Source organism: Rhamphochromis longiceps, linkage group LG11 (genome assembly GCF_057381845.1).
Source record: "Rhamphochromis longiceps isolate RC_006_pf linkage group LG11, R_longiceps_female_GT1.1, whole genome shotgun sequence".
Taxonomy (NCBI): domain Eukaryota; kingdom Metazoa; phylum Chordata; class Actinopteri; order Cichliformes; family Cichlidae; genus Rhamphochromis; species Rhamphochromis longiceps.
In genome coordinates, this window is record NC_140567.1 from 23,682,398 (window position 1) to 23,701,409 (window position 19,012).

The 19,012-nt window shown below is 40.3% G+C and overlaps 1 protein-coding gene across 1 annotated transcript in view; it reads left to right on the top strand.

Moving 5' to 3' along the window:
* celf3b (cugbp, Elav-like family member 3b) overlaps nucleotides 1-17,365 on the top strand; it is a 33,167-nt gene extending 15,802 nt beyond the window's left edge. The window contains exons 5-15 of the mRNA XM_085423056.1: nucleotides 8,387-8,435; nucleotides 8,979-9,107; nucleotides 9,195-9,274; nucleotides 9,601-9,756; nucleotides 10,197-10,341; nucleotides 10,997-11,143; nucleotides 11,427-11,492; nucleotides 12,214-12,318; nucleotides 12,472-12,615; nucleotides 12,787-12,950; nucleotides 16,331-17,365. Of these exons, the coding sequence (XP_085279182.1) occupies nucleotides 8,387-8,435; nucleotides 8,979-9,107; nucleotides 9,195-9,274; nucleotides 9,601-9,756; nucleotides 10,197-10,341; nucleotides 10,997-11,143; nucleotides 11,427-11,492; nucleotides 12,214-12,318; nucleotides 12,472-12,615; nucleotides 12,787-12,914 (1,149 nt within the window). The 3' untranslated portion in view covers nucleotides 12,915-12,950; nucleotides 16,331-17,365. The remainder of the gene's footprint in view (nucleotides 1-8,386; nucleotides 8,436-8,978; nucleotides 9,108-9,194; nucleotides 9,275-9,600; nucleotides 9,757-10,196; nucleotides 10,342-10,996; nucleotides 11,144-11,426; nucleotides 11,493-12,213; nucleotides 12,319-12,471; nucleotides 12,616-12,786; nucleotides 12,951-16,330) is intronic.
* Nucleotides 17,366-19,012: the final 1,647 nt, after the last annotated feature.

Below are 19,012 nucleotides of genomic sequence, written 5' to 3' on the forward strand. Positions count from 1 at the left end.
TCTGTTAGGCTGTTATGTGAACACACAAGTCATTTACATGTTTTTCTTGCTTTAATTTTCTGGGATCCTGCCTCATGCTGTAACTATCTGAGCATTCAAGAACGTGTCGCTGGCTCCGTGTTGAATGTAATCTCAGTGAATATGAGATTTTTGCAATCATGAATTTCTATGGCTCTGAGCAGCCTTTTTAATTCAGCCGTTCGTTTCTCAAAAGACTTACACTCCCTAAAATAGAAAGAAGGTCCAAGTGCATAGGTCTAGCAGTTATCCGCTATAGTGCTGTTGGATTATGTTGGACTAAATCCAGAGGATCAAATTTCAGTGAGTGCTCCACTGCTGCATGCAGAATGTTCTCATTGGGGTTTGACAAAAACAGCATATAATATTATAGGGATCAACAGGGTAGTTAGTTCTGCTTTATGGATGGTTTGGTGTCATTACTATGGAGCCTGATAAAGAGAAAAAGAGAACGAGAAAGAAAAGAGAATATGTTGCTAATCCGAGAGGCTGGTGAAGGGTTAACTGCCACACAGAGTATTGAGTGGAGAAGAAGGAGGGCGGACTTCTCAGGTGTGAAGAAGAGAATGAGGGAGAGACAGAGGGAGGAGGGATGAGAGCAGGGGGATGGGCCGCTCAGGAGCTTGTATTGTGGTTGCAGGCCCCCGTTACCAGGCAACGGAGCTGAGCTGAGATGCCAGGTTGCTAGGTAACCTGAGGGATGCAAAGCCTAACGTGGTGTGATAGAGAGACGAGGTGGGGTGGAGCTGTGCTGCCGAGCTGCTCCACCTCAGCGCTCACTGTATCTGTTTCTCGCGTTTCAGTGTCTTCATCCAGCTGTGAATGAGAGGTGTGAGCCAGGGTGTCACATTTACCATATCCTACATGTGACACCCCGGGGTGGCTATGCATGGAACCATAACCGGCCACATGTAGTGAAAGCGAAGCTGATGTCTATGCGATTTCCTTACATTTTGGACCATCTTTCACTGTTGAGTAACAGTAAAATATTTTAAGACTATTACAGCGAGTAGAATTTTTGTCACAGTCCTGATGATTTTCCTCGGAAAAGTGAAAACTTGGTTAGCATGGAGTATTTTAATATCACTTAAAATTAGGGCTTGATTATGACAAAAATTAGAATCACAATTCATTAGCAAGGACCGCAAAACTGAAGGTAAATGAAAAAAAGGGGCCCACAAGTCAATCTATGCTTTGTGTTGGTCCCAAGTCTGGAAAAATGAGGAGGGATGTGTCAGGAAGGGCAAAGGGCATCAAATCTTTGCAAAAATCAAATATGCAGATCACCATAATTCCACACTTGATCAGTCCAGACCTCGATGGAAGCAGGTTATGAAGAAGAAAAAGAATAGCAAAGATGATAGATGAATTACAAGGCCTCAGTGAGGGTCCGGAGCAGCGTGTGGGCCCGGCTAAGCCCTCTGATATCTGTGAAAAGAGGGGGGGGGGGGGGACGTGGCATTTATAGATTTATGACAGCAAGGGAACTGTAACGGGTGTCGTTCCGCTCCTGAATTTCAGATCAATTATCTCCAAGATTTGTTGGTCACTATTTAGATCACCATGGCTTAATAAGTTAACTTCACTTTTGAAACATAACGAAAATTGCATTTTCTAGTTCAGACTCCTCGAAACCAAAGGGTTTCCAAACAGCTGAATTGGTTTCACTACTCTTGGTAATCAAAGTCGCTCTTCCTTTCATCTTGACTTTAGCTGAGCTAAACCTGCCGCAGTCTTTTCTGAGAGCAAGTTTGGTGTTTTAGAGAAATATGTGCACCGCTGTGAGCAAAAGATGAAAGAACAGCAAATAAGAAAAGAACAAAACAATTGCTTTTGTTCTTGGACAATTGGAATTGTTTTACTCAAATTATCCGTTATCATTTAATTATTTTCAGCATGTTTTTCTATAACTACACATCCTCTTTGTATTTTTTTGTTAATAAATAGATTCAGGAGAGATACAAAATATAGTTATTTGGTGCCTTTAACATTAGGCCACTAGATGTTGAAACCATGGATTTAAAAAAAAAAAAATGAAGTAGTTAATCATTTGCCAAAATAACTGCAAAATAATTTACGCTCACTGAATTATTGATGCTTCTCTCTTTAAAAATGTTTAAAATTCAAAATTTGCATTCTAGCTTAAAATGCCTGCGTGATCACCATCAATTGTCCTTAATTTTACAATTAATTTGTTTAATCAGACTTACAATGTGCCCTCAACTTTGTTGAGTCCAGAATAAAGGTAGAGTCGTATAAATCAGTCATGTGGATTAGTCTAAAATATTTTTTTCAATATTCACAGTTAGAAACAGTTGTGCCTAGCTTAGTTTTTTGCATGCTGATGATGAGGATGGGTTTACTAAAATTCATGGAGAGAGTAAGAAAGTAAGACGTAATGGTAAGAAAGAAGAAAAAGAAAGATAAAAAAAAAAACGCCGTGATGGCTACGTCATGGGGTATGAAGGGATTATGGAGCTGAGAGTCAGGGGGAATTGAGGATAGGCGAGAGGAAGAGGGAGAGAAATAATGCTAGATCGTGGAGAAGGGGTAAAAATAGTTTTCCTTTCTTGTGCACTCTGGAAAATAGACATCTGAAATTGTGTGGATGGAGTGCTCCAGAGAGAGATTGAAAGGGGGGAAGGGTGGACAAACACACATGCACACACACGCGCACGCTCACGATTGAATGTTGTGATTCTGTGCTCTGTAATCAGTTTTATATTACTGTTTGTGATAACATTTGTTTCTTCTTGCGATTTAATGACAAAAAAGGGTCAAAAGAACAAAATGATAACATTGATTCAGCGCCGTCGTTTAATCCATGTCCCGAATAGTGTTTGTGCGCTCACATTTACATGCACACACTACCCCCTTCCCTCATAACACTGTGCAATGGTTTATTCCACTGATTTTGTGTAGGTGGGGGAGGGGGGGAGAATACGATTTGATTGGATAATCCAAGGATTTAATATCCCCTAATCCTGGCACAATCCTCTCTGCATTACTGCACGGAGTAAGATTAACAGTATGTGTGTAGTATGTGTTTGCTTCGGTGTGTGCCAAAGGGCGGATGCTCTGAGAAGGGGGAAAACTGTAGTGGATACTGTGTGTCAGTGTATGTGTGTGCGTGTGTTGTCACCTCAGCATGCAAATGGGCTGTGTTTGCATGCCGTACATGATCGTGCATGTGTGCGTTTGTGTGTGTGGATGTGCCTCACACGCACACCATCGTATATCACATATCTCACCCTCATGCGTGGCCTCACATATGAATTCACTTTCCTCTGAGATATAGAAACTCTGCCTCTCAGGGAGGGCTTCTTAGTATGCAGCAGGACGGATCAAACCACGCTCCAGTATGAAGCCAGCTCCTTGTACGTGTTTGCAGATGGTTACTGTTAATTAAGCCCTAATTGGAACGTGAGTAATTAGAGGATAATTCGACTCGAAAGGAGCATGTGGCTGTTCATGAGTGCTGGAGTAAAGGAGACAGAAATACAGTGTGAATGACTAGCGGGGGCTATACTATGTTTGAATTTTTCACTGGGGCTCAAGGGAATTTTAATTACTACAATGTAGATTCAATCCCTCACCCTTACTTATTAAGACTGCCTTTATCTCTCCATTATTCTCATCTTATTGCTCATATATATTTACATTTACTCAGGGCTCATTTTTCTCTCTATGATGCTACGATAAGAGGATGTGTTAGAGGGACGCTGAACAGGGGAAAGAAGAATTTACATTTTAAAAAATGTCTGGTATGAAAATGTAGGTAAAAGGCAGACCTTTTACATGTGATAACTTTGCATACAAACGCCAAAATCTAATTTTAGTGGTATTTTTATTTTAAGGCTTAACCATCAAAGCGGTTTGGAGCATATGATAGCCATGATTCTCCTGTGTCAGAAGAAATCACAGTTAGAAAATGAGCCTCATATTTAAATGTAGGTAAACAGGAAACCTTTTAGATGGTATTTTTTTGACAAGCCACCTATCGCACGTGGAGATGTGGCTCACAGATGTGATTTTCTGTGAAAACAGATTAAGCATCCAGGGTACCGTTTTTTGGGGGTTTTTTGCTACTCACTGTCAGCGACATTAAAGTGCACTTTTGCTTTTGTTATATATCCTATACCAATGGCGCAAAGGTGGGAAGAATTTAGTCTAGATTGTTTTAGATTGAGACACGATTTTCTTGCTGTCTTTGAATGAGCTTAAATGTGAATTTCAGCCCTGAAAAGTTCATGTGGCTACCTCCTTTTTTACTTATCCTGCTTTAAAAAATGCTGGTAAAAATAAGGTGACTTAAAAAAAGCACCAAATTTTGACCCACCCCTTTGTACATCTACATGAAAATTTTGAAGCGTTTTCATGTAGGGCTTCATTAAATATACTGAAGTTATTTTACAAATCAGCCGATTCTGAGGGTTTCATGATATTCTGTGTGTTATGTCCTTATGATAAATGCTCATCTTTCTCTTATTATTTTACAAGGCAGGAAAAATGTGTGATGTTAAAGCCAGCAAACGCTCCTCCAGCACAAATTCTTTGTTTACTCAAAGAGCACAGGAGTCGCCCTTGGCAACCAGCGTTCTTGTTTACCTACCCAGTGTGCCGTCATATGATTGCCATGACAACGATCTCATTGCTATGCCAATTTTCCAGTGCTATTGTGTCTTTATGCCGGCCGACTGCACCTTTCACCTGCTGCTTTTCCTCATCTCTTCTGATTCTTCCTCTCATCCTTTGCAGTACATCATGTGGGATTCATATTATATGGTTCTATTAAAGTTCACACACACACACACGCACGCACACTCGCACAGATGCTTTGATAAGCTTTGATTCAAAGGCCTTAGTTTGAAATCAGGAGGTGTTTCTGTTCAGTCTGTTTCAAGGATGAGCTTGAATAGGCCTAATGAATGAACAAATGGAAGAAGTGATGGATGGCTAGAGGGATAGGGAAAGGGTCAGTGGATGTAGATCCTGCTACAATCAGCCTGCTCTACAACACAATCCGAAATCAATGGACAAGACGGAGCTGATCAATGAGTTTGTATCACAAGATGGATGGCAACTTAGATGGACAGCAAAAGCACCCTGAGCAGGGCTAGGATTATGATGGATGGATGGATGGATGGATGGATGGATGGATGGATGGATGGATGGATGGATGGATGGATGGATGGATTCAAGGTTATGGAAGACGGTCAGATAAGATAAGATAAGATAGATAAGATAGAACTTTATTAATCCCTCGGGTGGGTTCCTCTGGGAAATTCGATTTCCAAAAAAGCACAGCACCGACAGAAGTTACAGAGTTACAGAATATTATATATATATATACACACACACACACACACACACACACACACACACACACACACACACACACACACACACATATATATAATACAGAGACAATATAAATAAAATATACGAAGGGGATAAATAGAATAAATAGGAATAAAAAATAAAAATACAAGTGAATTGCACATTTCAAGTATTGAGTCTATTGCACTGTTGACTATTTACAAAAGTATTGCACAAAAGGTATTGCACAGTGAGGTGAAGAGGCACTACAGCTTAGTTTAGGGGGAAGTTTATGTGTATTTTCCATAAGGTTATGATGATGCTGACAGCTTGAGTCGATAAAAGTGTGGGGTTAAAAGTACATATCATTCCTTCCTTTGCACACCCCTTGTGTGCCCATGTTTGTGTGTGTGTGTGTGTGTGTGTGTGTGTGTGTGTGTGTGTGTGTGTGTGTGTGTGTGTGTGTGTGTGTGTGTGTGTGTGTGTGTGTGTGTGATGGCCTTGTCTTAGATCAATAGCTTTGTGTTGACAGCTAAGAGCTGATTAATCAAATGTATGGATCAGTCTCTCGCTGCTCTTCCCTCTCTTCAATTACCAGCTTCATTACATTGCCTTAACACCCCACTGGGACCTCTCTCCATTCTTTCTCTCCCCTTCCTCGCTTTCTTCCACCGTACTTCTGTCTTCCTCCTCTCTGTCTCTTCCCATCTTTTTTTCTTCCTCTGTTTTTATCACCGTCTTTCAATAACTATAGCTGTAAACTACATATTATTGAGCTTAAAATCCTATTTTGATTGGCAGGGAGGTATTAATATATACATGGATCCTTTCTGAGACCTATATATAATAATATAATACTATTATTATAATTTCCTCATTACTATTATTATTATTAATGTGTTAAAGAACAAACAGCAAATCTCTGCATATGAATGAAGATTATATTCCTCCACTTTTTAGAGTAATGTACCCACAGATAAGAGCTTTTTGGTGAGATCCATTCCGTTCTTTTTTATTCAATACCTTTTGTTTTTTGCTCTATGTTCTTTATTTGTTCTATTTTGATTAATCTTTTGCTTACAATCAAAAAAGTATATAATTAATAATAAATAGTTTTAGAACTCATTGTGAATTTATTTTGCAAAATGTGAAACTGTACTTGATGAGCGTGTTTTCTTGCTGTATATTTAGATGTCACTTCACTGGCTCATATCTCCTTTAGCCTCGTCTCCTACCTCCATCCCTCCTTTTGATCCAGCCTTCTTTTTTCTCTTCTTGTTTCCTTCTTTTCATCACCTTCATTCTGCAGCTCTGATCCTCCGTCTCTCTGCCCTCCTTTTCTCTTCCTGTGTTTTTATTCCCATCTTTCAGTAACTCCTCATAGACATAAAGTACCTATTTTAAAGGAAATATCACATATTGACTGGCAGTGAGACATAAGTACATGATTTCTTTAACATTATTTATTTCAAACTTTTAGAAGTTATTTTGAAACTAGAATTGTCTTCTATGTCTTTGCGGCTTTGCCCTCCTCCCTTCCTTCCACCCCCCTGCTTCTCTTCTTGCTTTCCTCTTTTCACCGCCATCATTCTGCAGCTCTCCTCCTCTTCCTCCTCCCCCAGCCCATTCCCCTGGCATTAACACTGTGCCTCATTGCCTCAGTGCTATGACTAAGCACTGTGTGTGTTTAGTATGTTTTTGTGCCTATGTGTGCTTCTACGTGTGTGTGTGTGCGTCAGACCTGTGTTTCTTTCTCTAAATAGCGAACGAATAGGGGGAGACATGGAGAACGTGTGTTTGCACGCGTGCATTAGCATTCATGGCAGTGGATGGGTGTAGTCGTGACATTTTTTAAAGATAGAGCAAGTCACGACTGAATCACGCCCAGCTCCTCCCTCCCGCCCTCCCTCCATCCCCTATTTCTCTTTCTATTCTTTTTGAATCATCCTCTCAGGGGCAGCTCTGCTTTCATCCTCCCACACTCGGTCTCTCTTTCTCGCTCTTCATGTACTACTTCTTTTTCCAGCCTTTCCATTCATTCCCCAGGTTCCTCTTGGCCTTCCACCTGCCCTTTCAGTCGGTCGAAGTTAGGCAGGGTCCCCCAGGTCTCTCTCTTTCTGTCTCTCGTTCAACATCCTTTTATTTTTAGCTGACTGCGCCTGGTCCTGTTACACACTTGTCATTTCACCCCACTACAAAATCTCTCTCTCTCCCTTGCCTCCCCCGCCTCGTCGCCGTATCTCAACCTCCTCTTGTCCCTCATCTAATCCGTAGTTCTTCAGTAATCCTGATCAGCTGGCCTGCATTCTTAATCTCGTCACTTCTCAATCCTCCTCTGTACTCCTGCATGCGTGTGTGAGACAGAGAGGCTGAAAGAGAGAGAGAGAGAGAGTGAGAAATCATAGGTAGTAAGACTGTGTGCGTTTGGCAGGGATCAACCAGCCTCGGACAGAGTTCAGACACACCTGTTACCTGCTAACATTCATTTATCTGCTGCTAAAAATAAATCCCACTTGGATACACACAGGAGCCACATAAAAATATCAGCTACAGTCTATTCATCTTTACTTTTACAACAATATTAGTATTTGTGTCTGATTTGTCATTACACTTGATGCTTGTCTGGATTTCAAAACATGCCACAAAAACCGATGTTTTCCCTGACTCAATATCAGACCTTGGTTATGTACACAGGTGTGAATATTCAGCATATAGTTACAGTAATGAGTCTGGGTTATGTTGTTTAAGAGATTTTTGTGCATTTTCCTGGTATTGCTGCCCAGTTGGTGAACAAAAATGATTTTTTTTGCTAAAGTAAATTAAACCCGCCTTTAAAAAAAAAAAAAAGGTTCAAAATATTGATTTTACTCTGGTGGAAAGTCAAAATTTCTTTGATGGATACCTGCTGATTTACAAAATACCAATTAATGTTTGAGTAAAATATGTTACCTAAAATGTAATGAAAGTGAAGTCAGTCTTAGAAAACAAATATGTCCAGGAGAGGCTTGTTTATGTTGACCATCCGTATTCCTGCTTGCTTGTCCCTCAGATGAATCGGCCAATCCAGGTGAAACCAGCTGACAGCGAGGGCAGAGGCGGTGAGAAACACGCTTAAACATCCAAACACGTACTCCTGCATTATGTCTTTCTGTCTATGTGACATAATGACATAATGCATTCCCCTTACTGTAAACGTAACCATCCAATCCAAATCTAAATCACTCTAACCAGAACTGTAAAATCAAGCCTGTAATAAACCTTTGACGTTGTGAAGACTGGCCAAAAGGTCCTCACAGTGTACAGATGTCCTTGTTTGCCAGATAGAAGGGTAGGTGTCAAGTTGGATCAGATAGAGATGGAAAGTAGTCAGCGGGGTGCCTGGCAAGTTGCTTTCTATAAATACGCACACATACATACACATTCAGATCACACTCTTTTCATGCCACTTTCCTGGTTTATGGTCTCTGTGGTCAATACTGCAACCTGGTGGACATAAATTGAATCTGCCATAAAAAGATTGTTTTTTTTCTTTTACTGAAGACAGCCTTTACTCTATACCAGCCATGTCGCCAGCATTGGGAATATAACATTGAATTCATAACATTTTCTTCCCTTTCCTCCACACATCCTTGGCCTCTCAGAGGACAGGAAGTTATTTGTGGGCATGCTGGGAAAGCAGCAAAGCGATGAGGACGTCAGAAGGCTGTTTGAGCCCTTTGGCAGCATAGATGAGTGTACTGTCTTGAGAGGGCCTGATGGCACCAGCAAAGGTAAAATGCACTCAAATATAATACCACAAAGTGCTTCATTTCATGCAGTGCCATTTTTATTTTTAATTCAATGACTGTTTGTTACAGGGTGCGCGTTTGTGAAATTCCAAGGACATGCCGAAGCCCAAGCTGCCATCAACAGCTTGCACGGGAGCCGCACAATGCCTGTAAGCAGCATGCACATGATCGCAAAGGATAAAATCCATACGCATAAAACAAACAGACACAACCAAATATGTGTATGTACTTCTAAAGGCTTATACAGTGAACCGCAGGGGAGAGTTTGCATTTTTTGTAGGTAATAATGTAATGTAAATGTATTTGCTTTGGCCCTGCACTGCTCATTGTGCCGGGATAAGCGTGAGTCCCACGAGACTCATAAAGGATTAACTGGATAGAGGAAATGAATGAATCAACACGAAGCCTGGGCCCATTAACACCGAAAATTACTTGCAATTGAAACTTAATTCTGTCTTCACCTCTGTCCTCGCAGGGGGCGTCGTCCAGTCTGGTGGTGAAGTTTGCAGACACAGAGAAGGAGCGGGGGTTGAGGAGGATGCAGCAGGTGGCCTCCCAACTCGGCATCTTCAGCCCCATGACCCTCAATTTCCCCGCCTACAATGCCTACACGCAGGCGGTCAACGCACAGGCAAGCACAGACACACATAAACATTCGCTGTGCTGCACATGCATGCACCAAGTTTGTAAGGGGAGTGCTGTGCTTATGAAAGGATGTAATAAGTTTGAAGAGGCTATCAGTGGTCTAATTCAGGCTAATGTTATTACCCACACAACAGAACATACGTCATCTGGCATTAGCTTTCCCGCAACACACAACCATTAACCCACTGACTCGGGACATAATGGCCTTGTAATTAGATCTCTATTCATCTGTTCCTCCATCACTCCCTCTCCCTGCCCCTTCCTCTCATTTTTCTTTCCCCTTTTTCTCCCACTCTCTCTCTTTTTCCCATACCCATTTAACTGTGTCTTTGTTTTCTCTCACCCTCACTTTTTCTCCCCTCTTTCTCCCTCCTCTCTTCTACCTCTCCATCTCCTTCCTGTCTCTGCTTCCTTCCTTGTCCACAGCTTGTCCAACAGCAGGCCCTGGTTGCCCAGTCAGCGTACTTGTCTCCTGTGGCAACAGTTGCCGCCGTACAGATGCAGCAGATGGCAGCACTCAATGCCAATGGAATCATTGCCACACCCATTACACCCATCACACCATCCTCGGGTAGGCTTACATGCCATGCGTACTTAAATATATTCTTGGATTATTGGATGTATCTTCTAGCTGTACTTGTCAGTTTGTTATAACATCAAACATGATGCATTAGAAAAATAGTCACAACCCTTTTTCCTTTTAATGTTTCATGTTATCGAAAGAAAAGTCTAGATTGCTGCTTCTAGGAGTTTAAAGCATTCAGTTTATATTTTTACAGTGTAAGTCTAGCAAGATGAATCTTTGAATGAAGGTTTGGTTATTGAAGCAGTTGTACTCACATAGGAAATATAGTTAATGTCCTTCGAGATGCAAGATAGGCCTCTTGGTAGCTATCTTAAAAGGCCTCAAGGCACTTCTTTTGAAGTATTATTTTTAATTCATTTTAATTTCGCTGGTCACTGAGACATAAAAACTGCATGCATAGTGTTGCCAGGGAAGTTTTATCTTTTTTAAAGAACAAAGACTTATTCTAGTTCCCTGACTTTGCCCCCAAATGGGGTTTTAAAATCCTGAAAGTTGTACTTCTACTACCATCTTTCTACCACCAGATTTCTCCCATAAATCTAAACGTTTTATTCTTTAAGAGCTGTGTCTCTCATCTCTCTGGTATAGTGAAATATTTGCAATGACAGAGACTCTGTTTTGCTGTGATATCTGTCTGTAGGTACAAACACCCCCCCAACTATTGCAGCAACACCTGTGCCAGCGCTTCCTCCACCAATAGGAGTGAATGGTTACAGCAGCGTGCCAGCTCCCTCCAATGGGCAACAAACAGAAACACTATACACCAATGGCGTTCACCCATATCAAGGTATTTTGATCAAATCATTATGGAGTGTAGAGATATGTTTACTACTGTGATGTTGTGATGAGGACCGGACCCAAATTGCAGGACGCAAAGCAGACAAAGTGAATAAGACTAAACACAATAACAGAGACATAGAAAATAAAAATACAAACAGAAACCAAGAACTCAATAAACACTACATAAACTCCAGGTCCATTACAGATATAGAAATAAAATAAATCACAAGAATTTATTAATATATTGCCTTTTTTTAAATTCTCCTTTTTTTAAAATTTCATATCCCCAGCTCAGAGTCCAGCAGCAGCCTTGGACCCACTACAGCAGGCCTACGCAGGCATGCAGCACTACACAGGTTGGTGTATGCGCAGATCACAGAACTGATCACTTATAATCATCTGAATTCTTCATAGATATTAATTTCTGTGTGCTTTGCTTACATTAAGATAGACGAGGCATGCAAACAAAATCAGTAGTAAATACATCTGCTCAAAAGCCACTGAAGATGATGTGACAGATGTTCACCATATGCATGTCCTTGTAAATCAAAGTTGCACATATGGATCAATTACACGTGGCTCTAAAAATCACGTTAGCTTCAGTGAAGTCATACACATATCTAATCCATATTCAGCCGTATTATTATTAATGCATATGTGTGTTTCCCAGCCGACGTCTCAGGGAGGAGGTTAAATCAAGATGAGCAGACTTGTGACTTTGTTATGAATGTGTCTGCTCTCAGACTGTCAAGGATAAAAGGACAGTTTGATTGACTGAATTCATTTTGTTTTGATTTATCCAATTTAATTAAGACACAAAAGGCTGGCGATAATGTAACACAGGACATATCATGTGTACATGATTCAATATCAAGGGGAGATGTAATGCGTGTACAGGCTCAGATCAACAGTGTCATTGTCTGGTGAACTTATTCCACTCGTATGTTACAGTTAATAGTTTTCACCTTCAGCAGAAGACGTTTCAGCTCGAACAGAGTGACTCTATTGGACGCTCCTATGTTGCCACTCGTTGTTGTGGTCCAATCATATTTTGTTGCTCCCTGTCTCTCCCAATAGCGGCGTACCCTGCTGCGTACGGATTGGTCGGGCAGCCGTTCCCCCAGCAGCCAACACTTGTTGCCCAGCAACACCAGCAGCCCCAGCAACAGCAGCAGAGAGAAGGTGATGTGGTTTCCTTTCTGGCCGGGACCACGCCCCTCTCTCCAGTGATCTTATTTAAAGTTTTTTTTATTGCAAAGTTTTTACAGCCTGAGATCATTTATCAAACTCTGTCTACTGTGTGGATGCGTGCGTGTGTGTGTGGGTGTGTGTTAGGTCCAGAGGGGTGTAACATCTTCATCTACCACCTGCCTCAGGAGTTCAGTGACTCTGAGATGCTGCAGATGTTCCTGCCTTTTGGCAATGTCATCTCAGCCAAGGTGTTTGTGGACCGTGCCACCAACCAGAGCAAATGCTTCGGTGAGAAATGCAGACGGGGGAGAAAGGGGGAGGGAATGGGGGAGGACCGGTTTATCAGAGCGAAGAAAGGACAAGTGGAAAAAGTCATTGGCTGATGAAATACTGTGTTAATTAATGCGTGTAAACCCGCCTGACAAAATGACTAAAGTTAGCATTTTGCCTGTCTTTCAGGATTTGTGAGTTTTGACAACCCAGCCAGCGCTCAGGCCGCCATCCAGGCCATGAATGGCTTCCAGATTGGCATGAAGAGACTGAAAGTGCAGCTCAAAAGGCCGAAAGATGCCAACCGCCCATACTAAGTGACTACTGAGAGGATGAAGAACAAGTGAAGAGAGGTGAGGAGGTGGAGAGCAGGTGAAGAGTGGCACAATATGAGACAAGTGAGCCTTAGTATAGAGACAGAGTGCAATCAAGTCCCGCCCAAAGCAAACTAAGGCTAAAACAGTGAAACTCGTTAGTGTGGTGCAGGCATATTGTTACTGATATCCAGTGTCAGTTTTATTGGATGCTCCTCAGATGTTTACAGGACTGTGAATCATATTCAGAAAATGCTGCATTTGTATATACAATTACTTTTACACAATATAATGTTTAAAAAACTAAAATTAATACTGAAATAACTTTTTTAAAGTGTATTTTTAACTGAAAAAAATAAACCCAGTTTGACAGCTTTATTAAACTAAATTAAAAAGAAAATTAAAATTAAAAGACATATTTAATATTTAAAACCAAGGATAATATTAAAAAAAATAAAAAACTATAATAAATATGACGAGTCCAGTGGGCGTGGTTTTCAGAGTAAGACGCATTGCGCTCTGTCTCTGTGTTGGGGAGCAAGCGGATAAATTTGGGTTAGTGAGGAAAAAAAGTGTACAAGGTAACTTAGACTTGACAGTGCACAGCTAACTGACGGGGAAAGCTTTAACCTGACATTTCAGTGAAATATGCTTTGGGTAACTTACAGAAAAACAGCTTAATCAACTCAAGAAGAGTAATTATACTAAAATATTGTTTCCCTTTTTTATTTTCTTTGACAATCTTATTTATTTTCTTTCCTGCTGTTTTGATCTTTTCCTGAAACACCCAAGAACCTTCCGTCCAATCATAATTCACGAGGACCCCATCGCTATGGCAATGGTTGCCTAGTGACCGATAAAGCCCCGACCCCCCCTTCCTCTCACATTGTTGTAAGTTGATTGGTTGGCCTGTGTTTGGGTTGCTGTGGCGATTGATTGCCTGTGTTGGTTGCCCTTGGCAATTTTTGTTCTGTCACCTCGAGCAACCAGCCATGCGTTGACCTGCATGTCCTGTTGCTGTAGTGACCACAGACTGTGTTTGGTGCATTGTGACTTTATTTTGTATTGACCTGTGCACATACTGATCAATAACTATCAATAGCCCGGACTGTACTCAGAATCAACTGATTCGATTGGATACTTGATACTTTGAATCATTTTATAGTAATTTGATCAATTCTGTAGCAACGCTCGTTACTCTTTTCAGCCTCGTTTTTGATCAGTTTCTGTAGTGTTCTGTTTGGTGTGTTTATTATTTGAACAAATGGTTTGGGTAAAGTAGTGAGCGTGGGCATCTGTGTGTACGTATGTGTCTGTGTTACACTGTTAGCGTGTAATACAGGAGAGCGTAATCCTCGTTGTATTGGTGTCTGTACAGAAAGGTGTGCAGAGGCTTCCACGGTGGACTGCTGGAGAAAGCTAGAGCAGAAATACAGTTTACTGCAAATTACATTTACTTGTTTTATTATATTATGCAACATACAGTGGCCGTACATGTTGGAACAGAGGCCATGATGTGGTTGAACAGAGCTCTAAATATGGCCACAGACTGGTCCAAAGTATGGGCTACACAGGCCAGAAGAGAGACAGACAAGGTTACTTTCATTTTACTGACAAAGGCACACTGTACTTTGGAGCGAGCATGCATTTTGTTGAGCTGTGCTCTGATAGGCTGAGTTTTTAATCCTGGATTGTGATTTATTACAGTGTTTGATGTGCCACTTTAGTTTTTTGCTCCTTCGTTTTTCTCTCCTGAGCCATTTTCACACATGAACTCCAGACAGAGTCGGGAGAAACAGGTCACCACATTTCCGAACATGCCCTTCATTACATAGGCCACTTAGGACTCGCTGGAACTAGTAGTAGTGATGGTGAATTCACTGGCCAATTACATTCTATAGTTATACCTACAGGATATGTTTATTTTATATAATTAAGATGAGCACTTAGGTGCATTATGTAAGTCTTCCAGATTTTGCGATACAGGCTAACTTTCATCTGGAGTCCCTGGCAGTTTAAGGGCATTCATAGGCAGGAAAAAAAAGCAAAGATCCAAGGGCACCTAAGCACAGGTAAGAGTCATAATCATATGAACGATAAAACAAAGACATAAACAAAGAAAGACAACATATTAAACACTTATAAAAACTCTCATACAGACACAAAGAGCATTAACACAATTACAAAAGCAGCGACCTGCAACACACTAAATCCGCTTACGTCACGTTTGATTGACATGGACTTTGTACCGGAGAGCAGGCAATTTAAACACTGTTTCAATTTTTCACATTGCACCTATTCCGCGTCATTTCTAGAAAAGTTCAGCGCTGCGGTGCATGTGTGAAAACAGCTTTTTATATATATCCCTATCACTTCTTTTGTGCTCTTTTCTCCCTCTTCCCCTCACCACCTCCTTGCTCCTCTTCTTCTTTTCCCTCCTCTCTCTGTCAGGTTTTTTTCTTTCTGCTTCTCTCCCCTCCAGTCTCTTCTTTCTATCCCTCTAGCTCGTGTTTTGAGGTAAAGGGTATGTGGTTACCATGGTGGTATATAAAAAAAAAAAACTGTGAAAAAAAGTGCCTCTTGCTTATTGGAGAACAGCCTTCAACTATAGGAATTCTGGGAGAAAAATAACAAGAGAGATTGTGACGTAAATGTAATCCTCCACAAACCCGTAACCTTTACCAGAGAGCAGAAAATGTGTAGCTGCTGTCAGGTCGGTGTTTGGAGGCACTTTCAAATGGCAGCACACATTATAAATAAAGGATTCAGCTTCTATTTCTAGACAAGCTTTTACATAACAAATCCTTGTGGGTAATAAGAAGGCCATGTAATACCTCGGTATAATACAAAAAGTTGTGGCCACTTCTTTATCCTGATTAAAATGATCACCCAGAATTTCTATACTGCAAATGCCAGAGAGTGATGCATGTTGGTAGTAGTGTTTGCTTGCTATGAATCGAGGCACATGTTCATAAGGACACAGAGACATAAGTGCATACTTCTAGATTCTGTAGACTTACTAACACACACACACACATTTACATCCAAACACACACCTACAGTCCCACAGTAACACATTTGAGTGATTTTCACTGTATTGAGTTGCATGATCCAGGCACTGTGTGTGTATGTGTTTAAAGCACCATGAGTTACCGCTGCTGAAAGACAGAATGATGCTTTCTTGTTTGACGCACTCACCTGAGACTGAAGCTAAGCGAAGCTAGCAGCATCCTGAGGTGCAGTTTTCTGCAGGAAGTGTGGCAGTCAGGCCTACACAGGAGTCTTGTTTGACAAGCTGTGAAGATCAGAGAGAAACGCAGAGCCTCAGAGTATTTATAACTCTAACAGATCCTCCCTCCTTCTCTGTCCCTCTCTCCTTTTATCACTCCCTCTACCCTCCAACTCTCCTGCCTTCACAGGTGACCTTTCAGAGTCCAGCCGAGGAGGAATCCCAGGGTTCATTGTGCTTTCAGACTGTCTGCTGCCTGTGAGCGTACGCGGACTGCAGCCACACTCACGCAAACACACAAACATACATCAACACCGAACCTCATAGGGTTCGTGGCTGATATGTACATAAAATGCACAAAAACACACACACACACTTGCTGACACTTACACAAATACACACGCGAGTCAGTAATCTCACCCATACGGCCGAGACCTTGGTTTGACCGTAGTCTGTGTGGAACAGGGTGTTTAGTACAGCTAAGACAACTCAGACCAAGTGAGAAGGGTGAAATCAACCTGCTGATATATCACTCCAATAGACTTTAACTTGTCTATACCATGTCTAATACATGACAAATATAGAGGGACCGATGTTTCATAATAAAAACCCAAGAAAATACAAAAAAAGACGACTAAATGAGTAGGTTAGAGAGACTTTGGAGAAGATCCTAATGACCTGTAAATAGTTTAGTTTACAAAGAGCAGCATTTAAAAAACAAGAAAAATGCAAAAAGAATACTACTTTAGATAAACACTGAGCAGGACACAGCAACATTATTATTATTATTATTATTATCATTATTATTATTATTACCACTAGTAACATCATCATCTTCATGAAAGGAAAATACATTCCAAATTGTAAAATGGGAAATCACTAACCTATTTTAAATTTCTACTTAGACTTTAGGTGAAACACGGGGGAGGGAGGGATTGCACTTTTATTCGGGAGGTTTTAATATTTGAGCTATTTTTTATTTATTTACTAATTTATCAATTATTTTGTTTATTGGGAGAAAAGGGGGTTTGAGTGGGTTGCAATATTTTGATTTAGGATTTTCTAGAGGAAAAAAAACAACTTTTGAGGGTCTGTCTCTCTCACTTCTTGCAATCGAGTAATTATAATGTATGTATTAATTATTACAGCAATTATATTTATTTCTAATTTATTGAATCCTGTTTTTGATCCACTCTCTTTTTAAGTTTAAATAAAAAGTATCATACTAAAATGTCTGATGTGTAATCCATGTGAGTGTTTGCATGCATGTGGGAGGGGAAGAAAGGGAGCAGGACTGGTCCAATGAAAATCTGCATTTGGAAGGTTCAGCAAGGAAGAGAGCGCACATCCAACTTTTCACCAGGAGGGGGCATCGCTACAGTAATCAGAGAAGAAGGAGAGAATTGAAATACCAATTAAGCTGCACAGCTTGTGATCTCATTTCATTCTTTATGGGAGCAGGCTACTTTTCTAATAGTAGATGCATTTGTCTTTCTCAGGAATAAGTATACAAGAGTATTATTTCTAATGATTAATTTACCAATAGAGAAAACTATTTAATAATAATGTGATGTGTGCAGAGCACATTTTTAAGAAAAAATTATTAAGCTGACTAAATATGAGTCCACAGGTGTGGGATTTGTTAGACCACTGAGAGGATACATTAAGTAGAGGAAATTTTGAGCATCAGACTTTTAATTTCCTGTGCTTGGATTTTAACTCCTGCTATCCTTCAGTCTATGGTGGACATATCTGGATTTAGATGAGGGGATATACACACACAACACACACAGCCGTCTACATAATCCCTATGCTTCGCTAATGTTTCCCACTGAGATCTACAGCTACAAAAGTGTTTCTCTGGCCAAAACAAGTAAATAATTTAATAGGAAGAGATCATTCTGACATTTATTACAATATTGATTGAGGTTAGCAGCCAAAAAAGACCTCATCAATTTTATTATACTACATTTATTTTTTATGGTGCATGAGCCCATTCAAAGATAAGATGTCAAATTGGGAATATTCCAGGATGTGATATTTTCATTACCGCATGGGCTTTCTTAATATTTTATGTTATTCAAGTATAAAATATTCTATTTATTGAAGGTCTTTTATCATAGATTGTGTTTGATTAAACTTTTAGCTGTTGCAAAAAATTGGTAAATACAATACATCTCATGTTATTTAACCTTATCTTTGTGACCAATTCAAATACTTGTATGATTCAAAGTTAAGTTAGGACCAAGACATACCCCCACCCCCCGCCCTCACTTTGTGGGCCAAATATAGTATTTAATATAATTAAACTCAAGCACAGCCTTATTGATCTGATCTGAACTTTGGCTGCCTGGAACAAACTGTTTGACAGGCTGGCTGTGAGTCAGATATGAAGATCCTTTGACCCCTCAGCTGCTTCTCTTATAGTTCACGTGTCACTAGGAAAATAGTTATGTCTGTAGAAAATATACAAAATAAAATATCCTATTGTAATGATCCTGTTATTATTATTATTATTATTATTATTATTATTATTATTTATTTAAAAAATATTTGATTAAACGCCCAGTAAAATGTAACAGAAAGGTCACGAGTGAGTGGGACATCACCAAAAGATTTCTACATTATAGTAAACATTCAGTCAACAGCAGATGCTACGTCCGCAAATAACGAGGTTAAAGGTCAGCCACGGCAAAGCTTCCAGCCGATCAGAAAAGTATTGTAAGTTACGAAATGTAAAAATAAAAAAAAAACTATAGCTTTTTAGATAAAAAAAACCAAAAACAAATATCAGACACTTTGGATTAACACGGATACAAAGATTTGGGTGTAAAACTTATTCCGAGCGGAAACAAAACGCGGATGTGTGTGT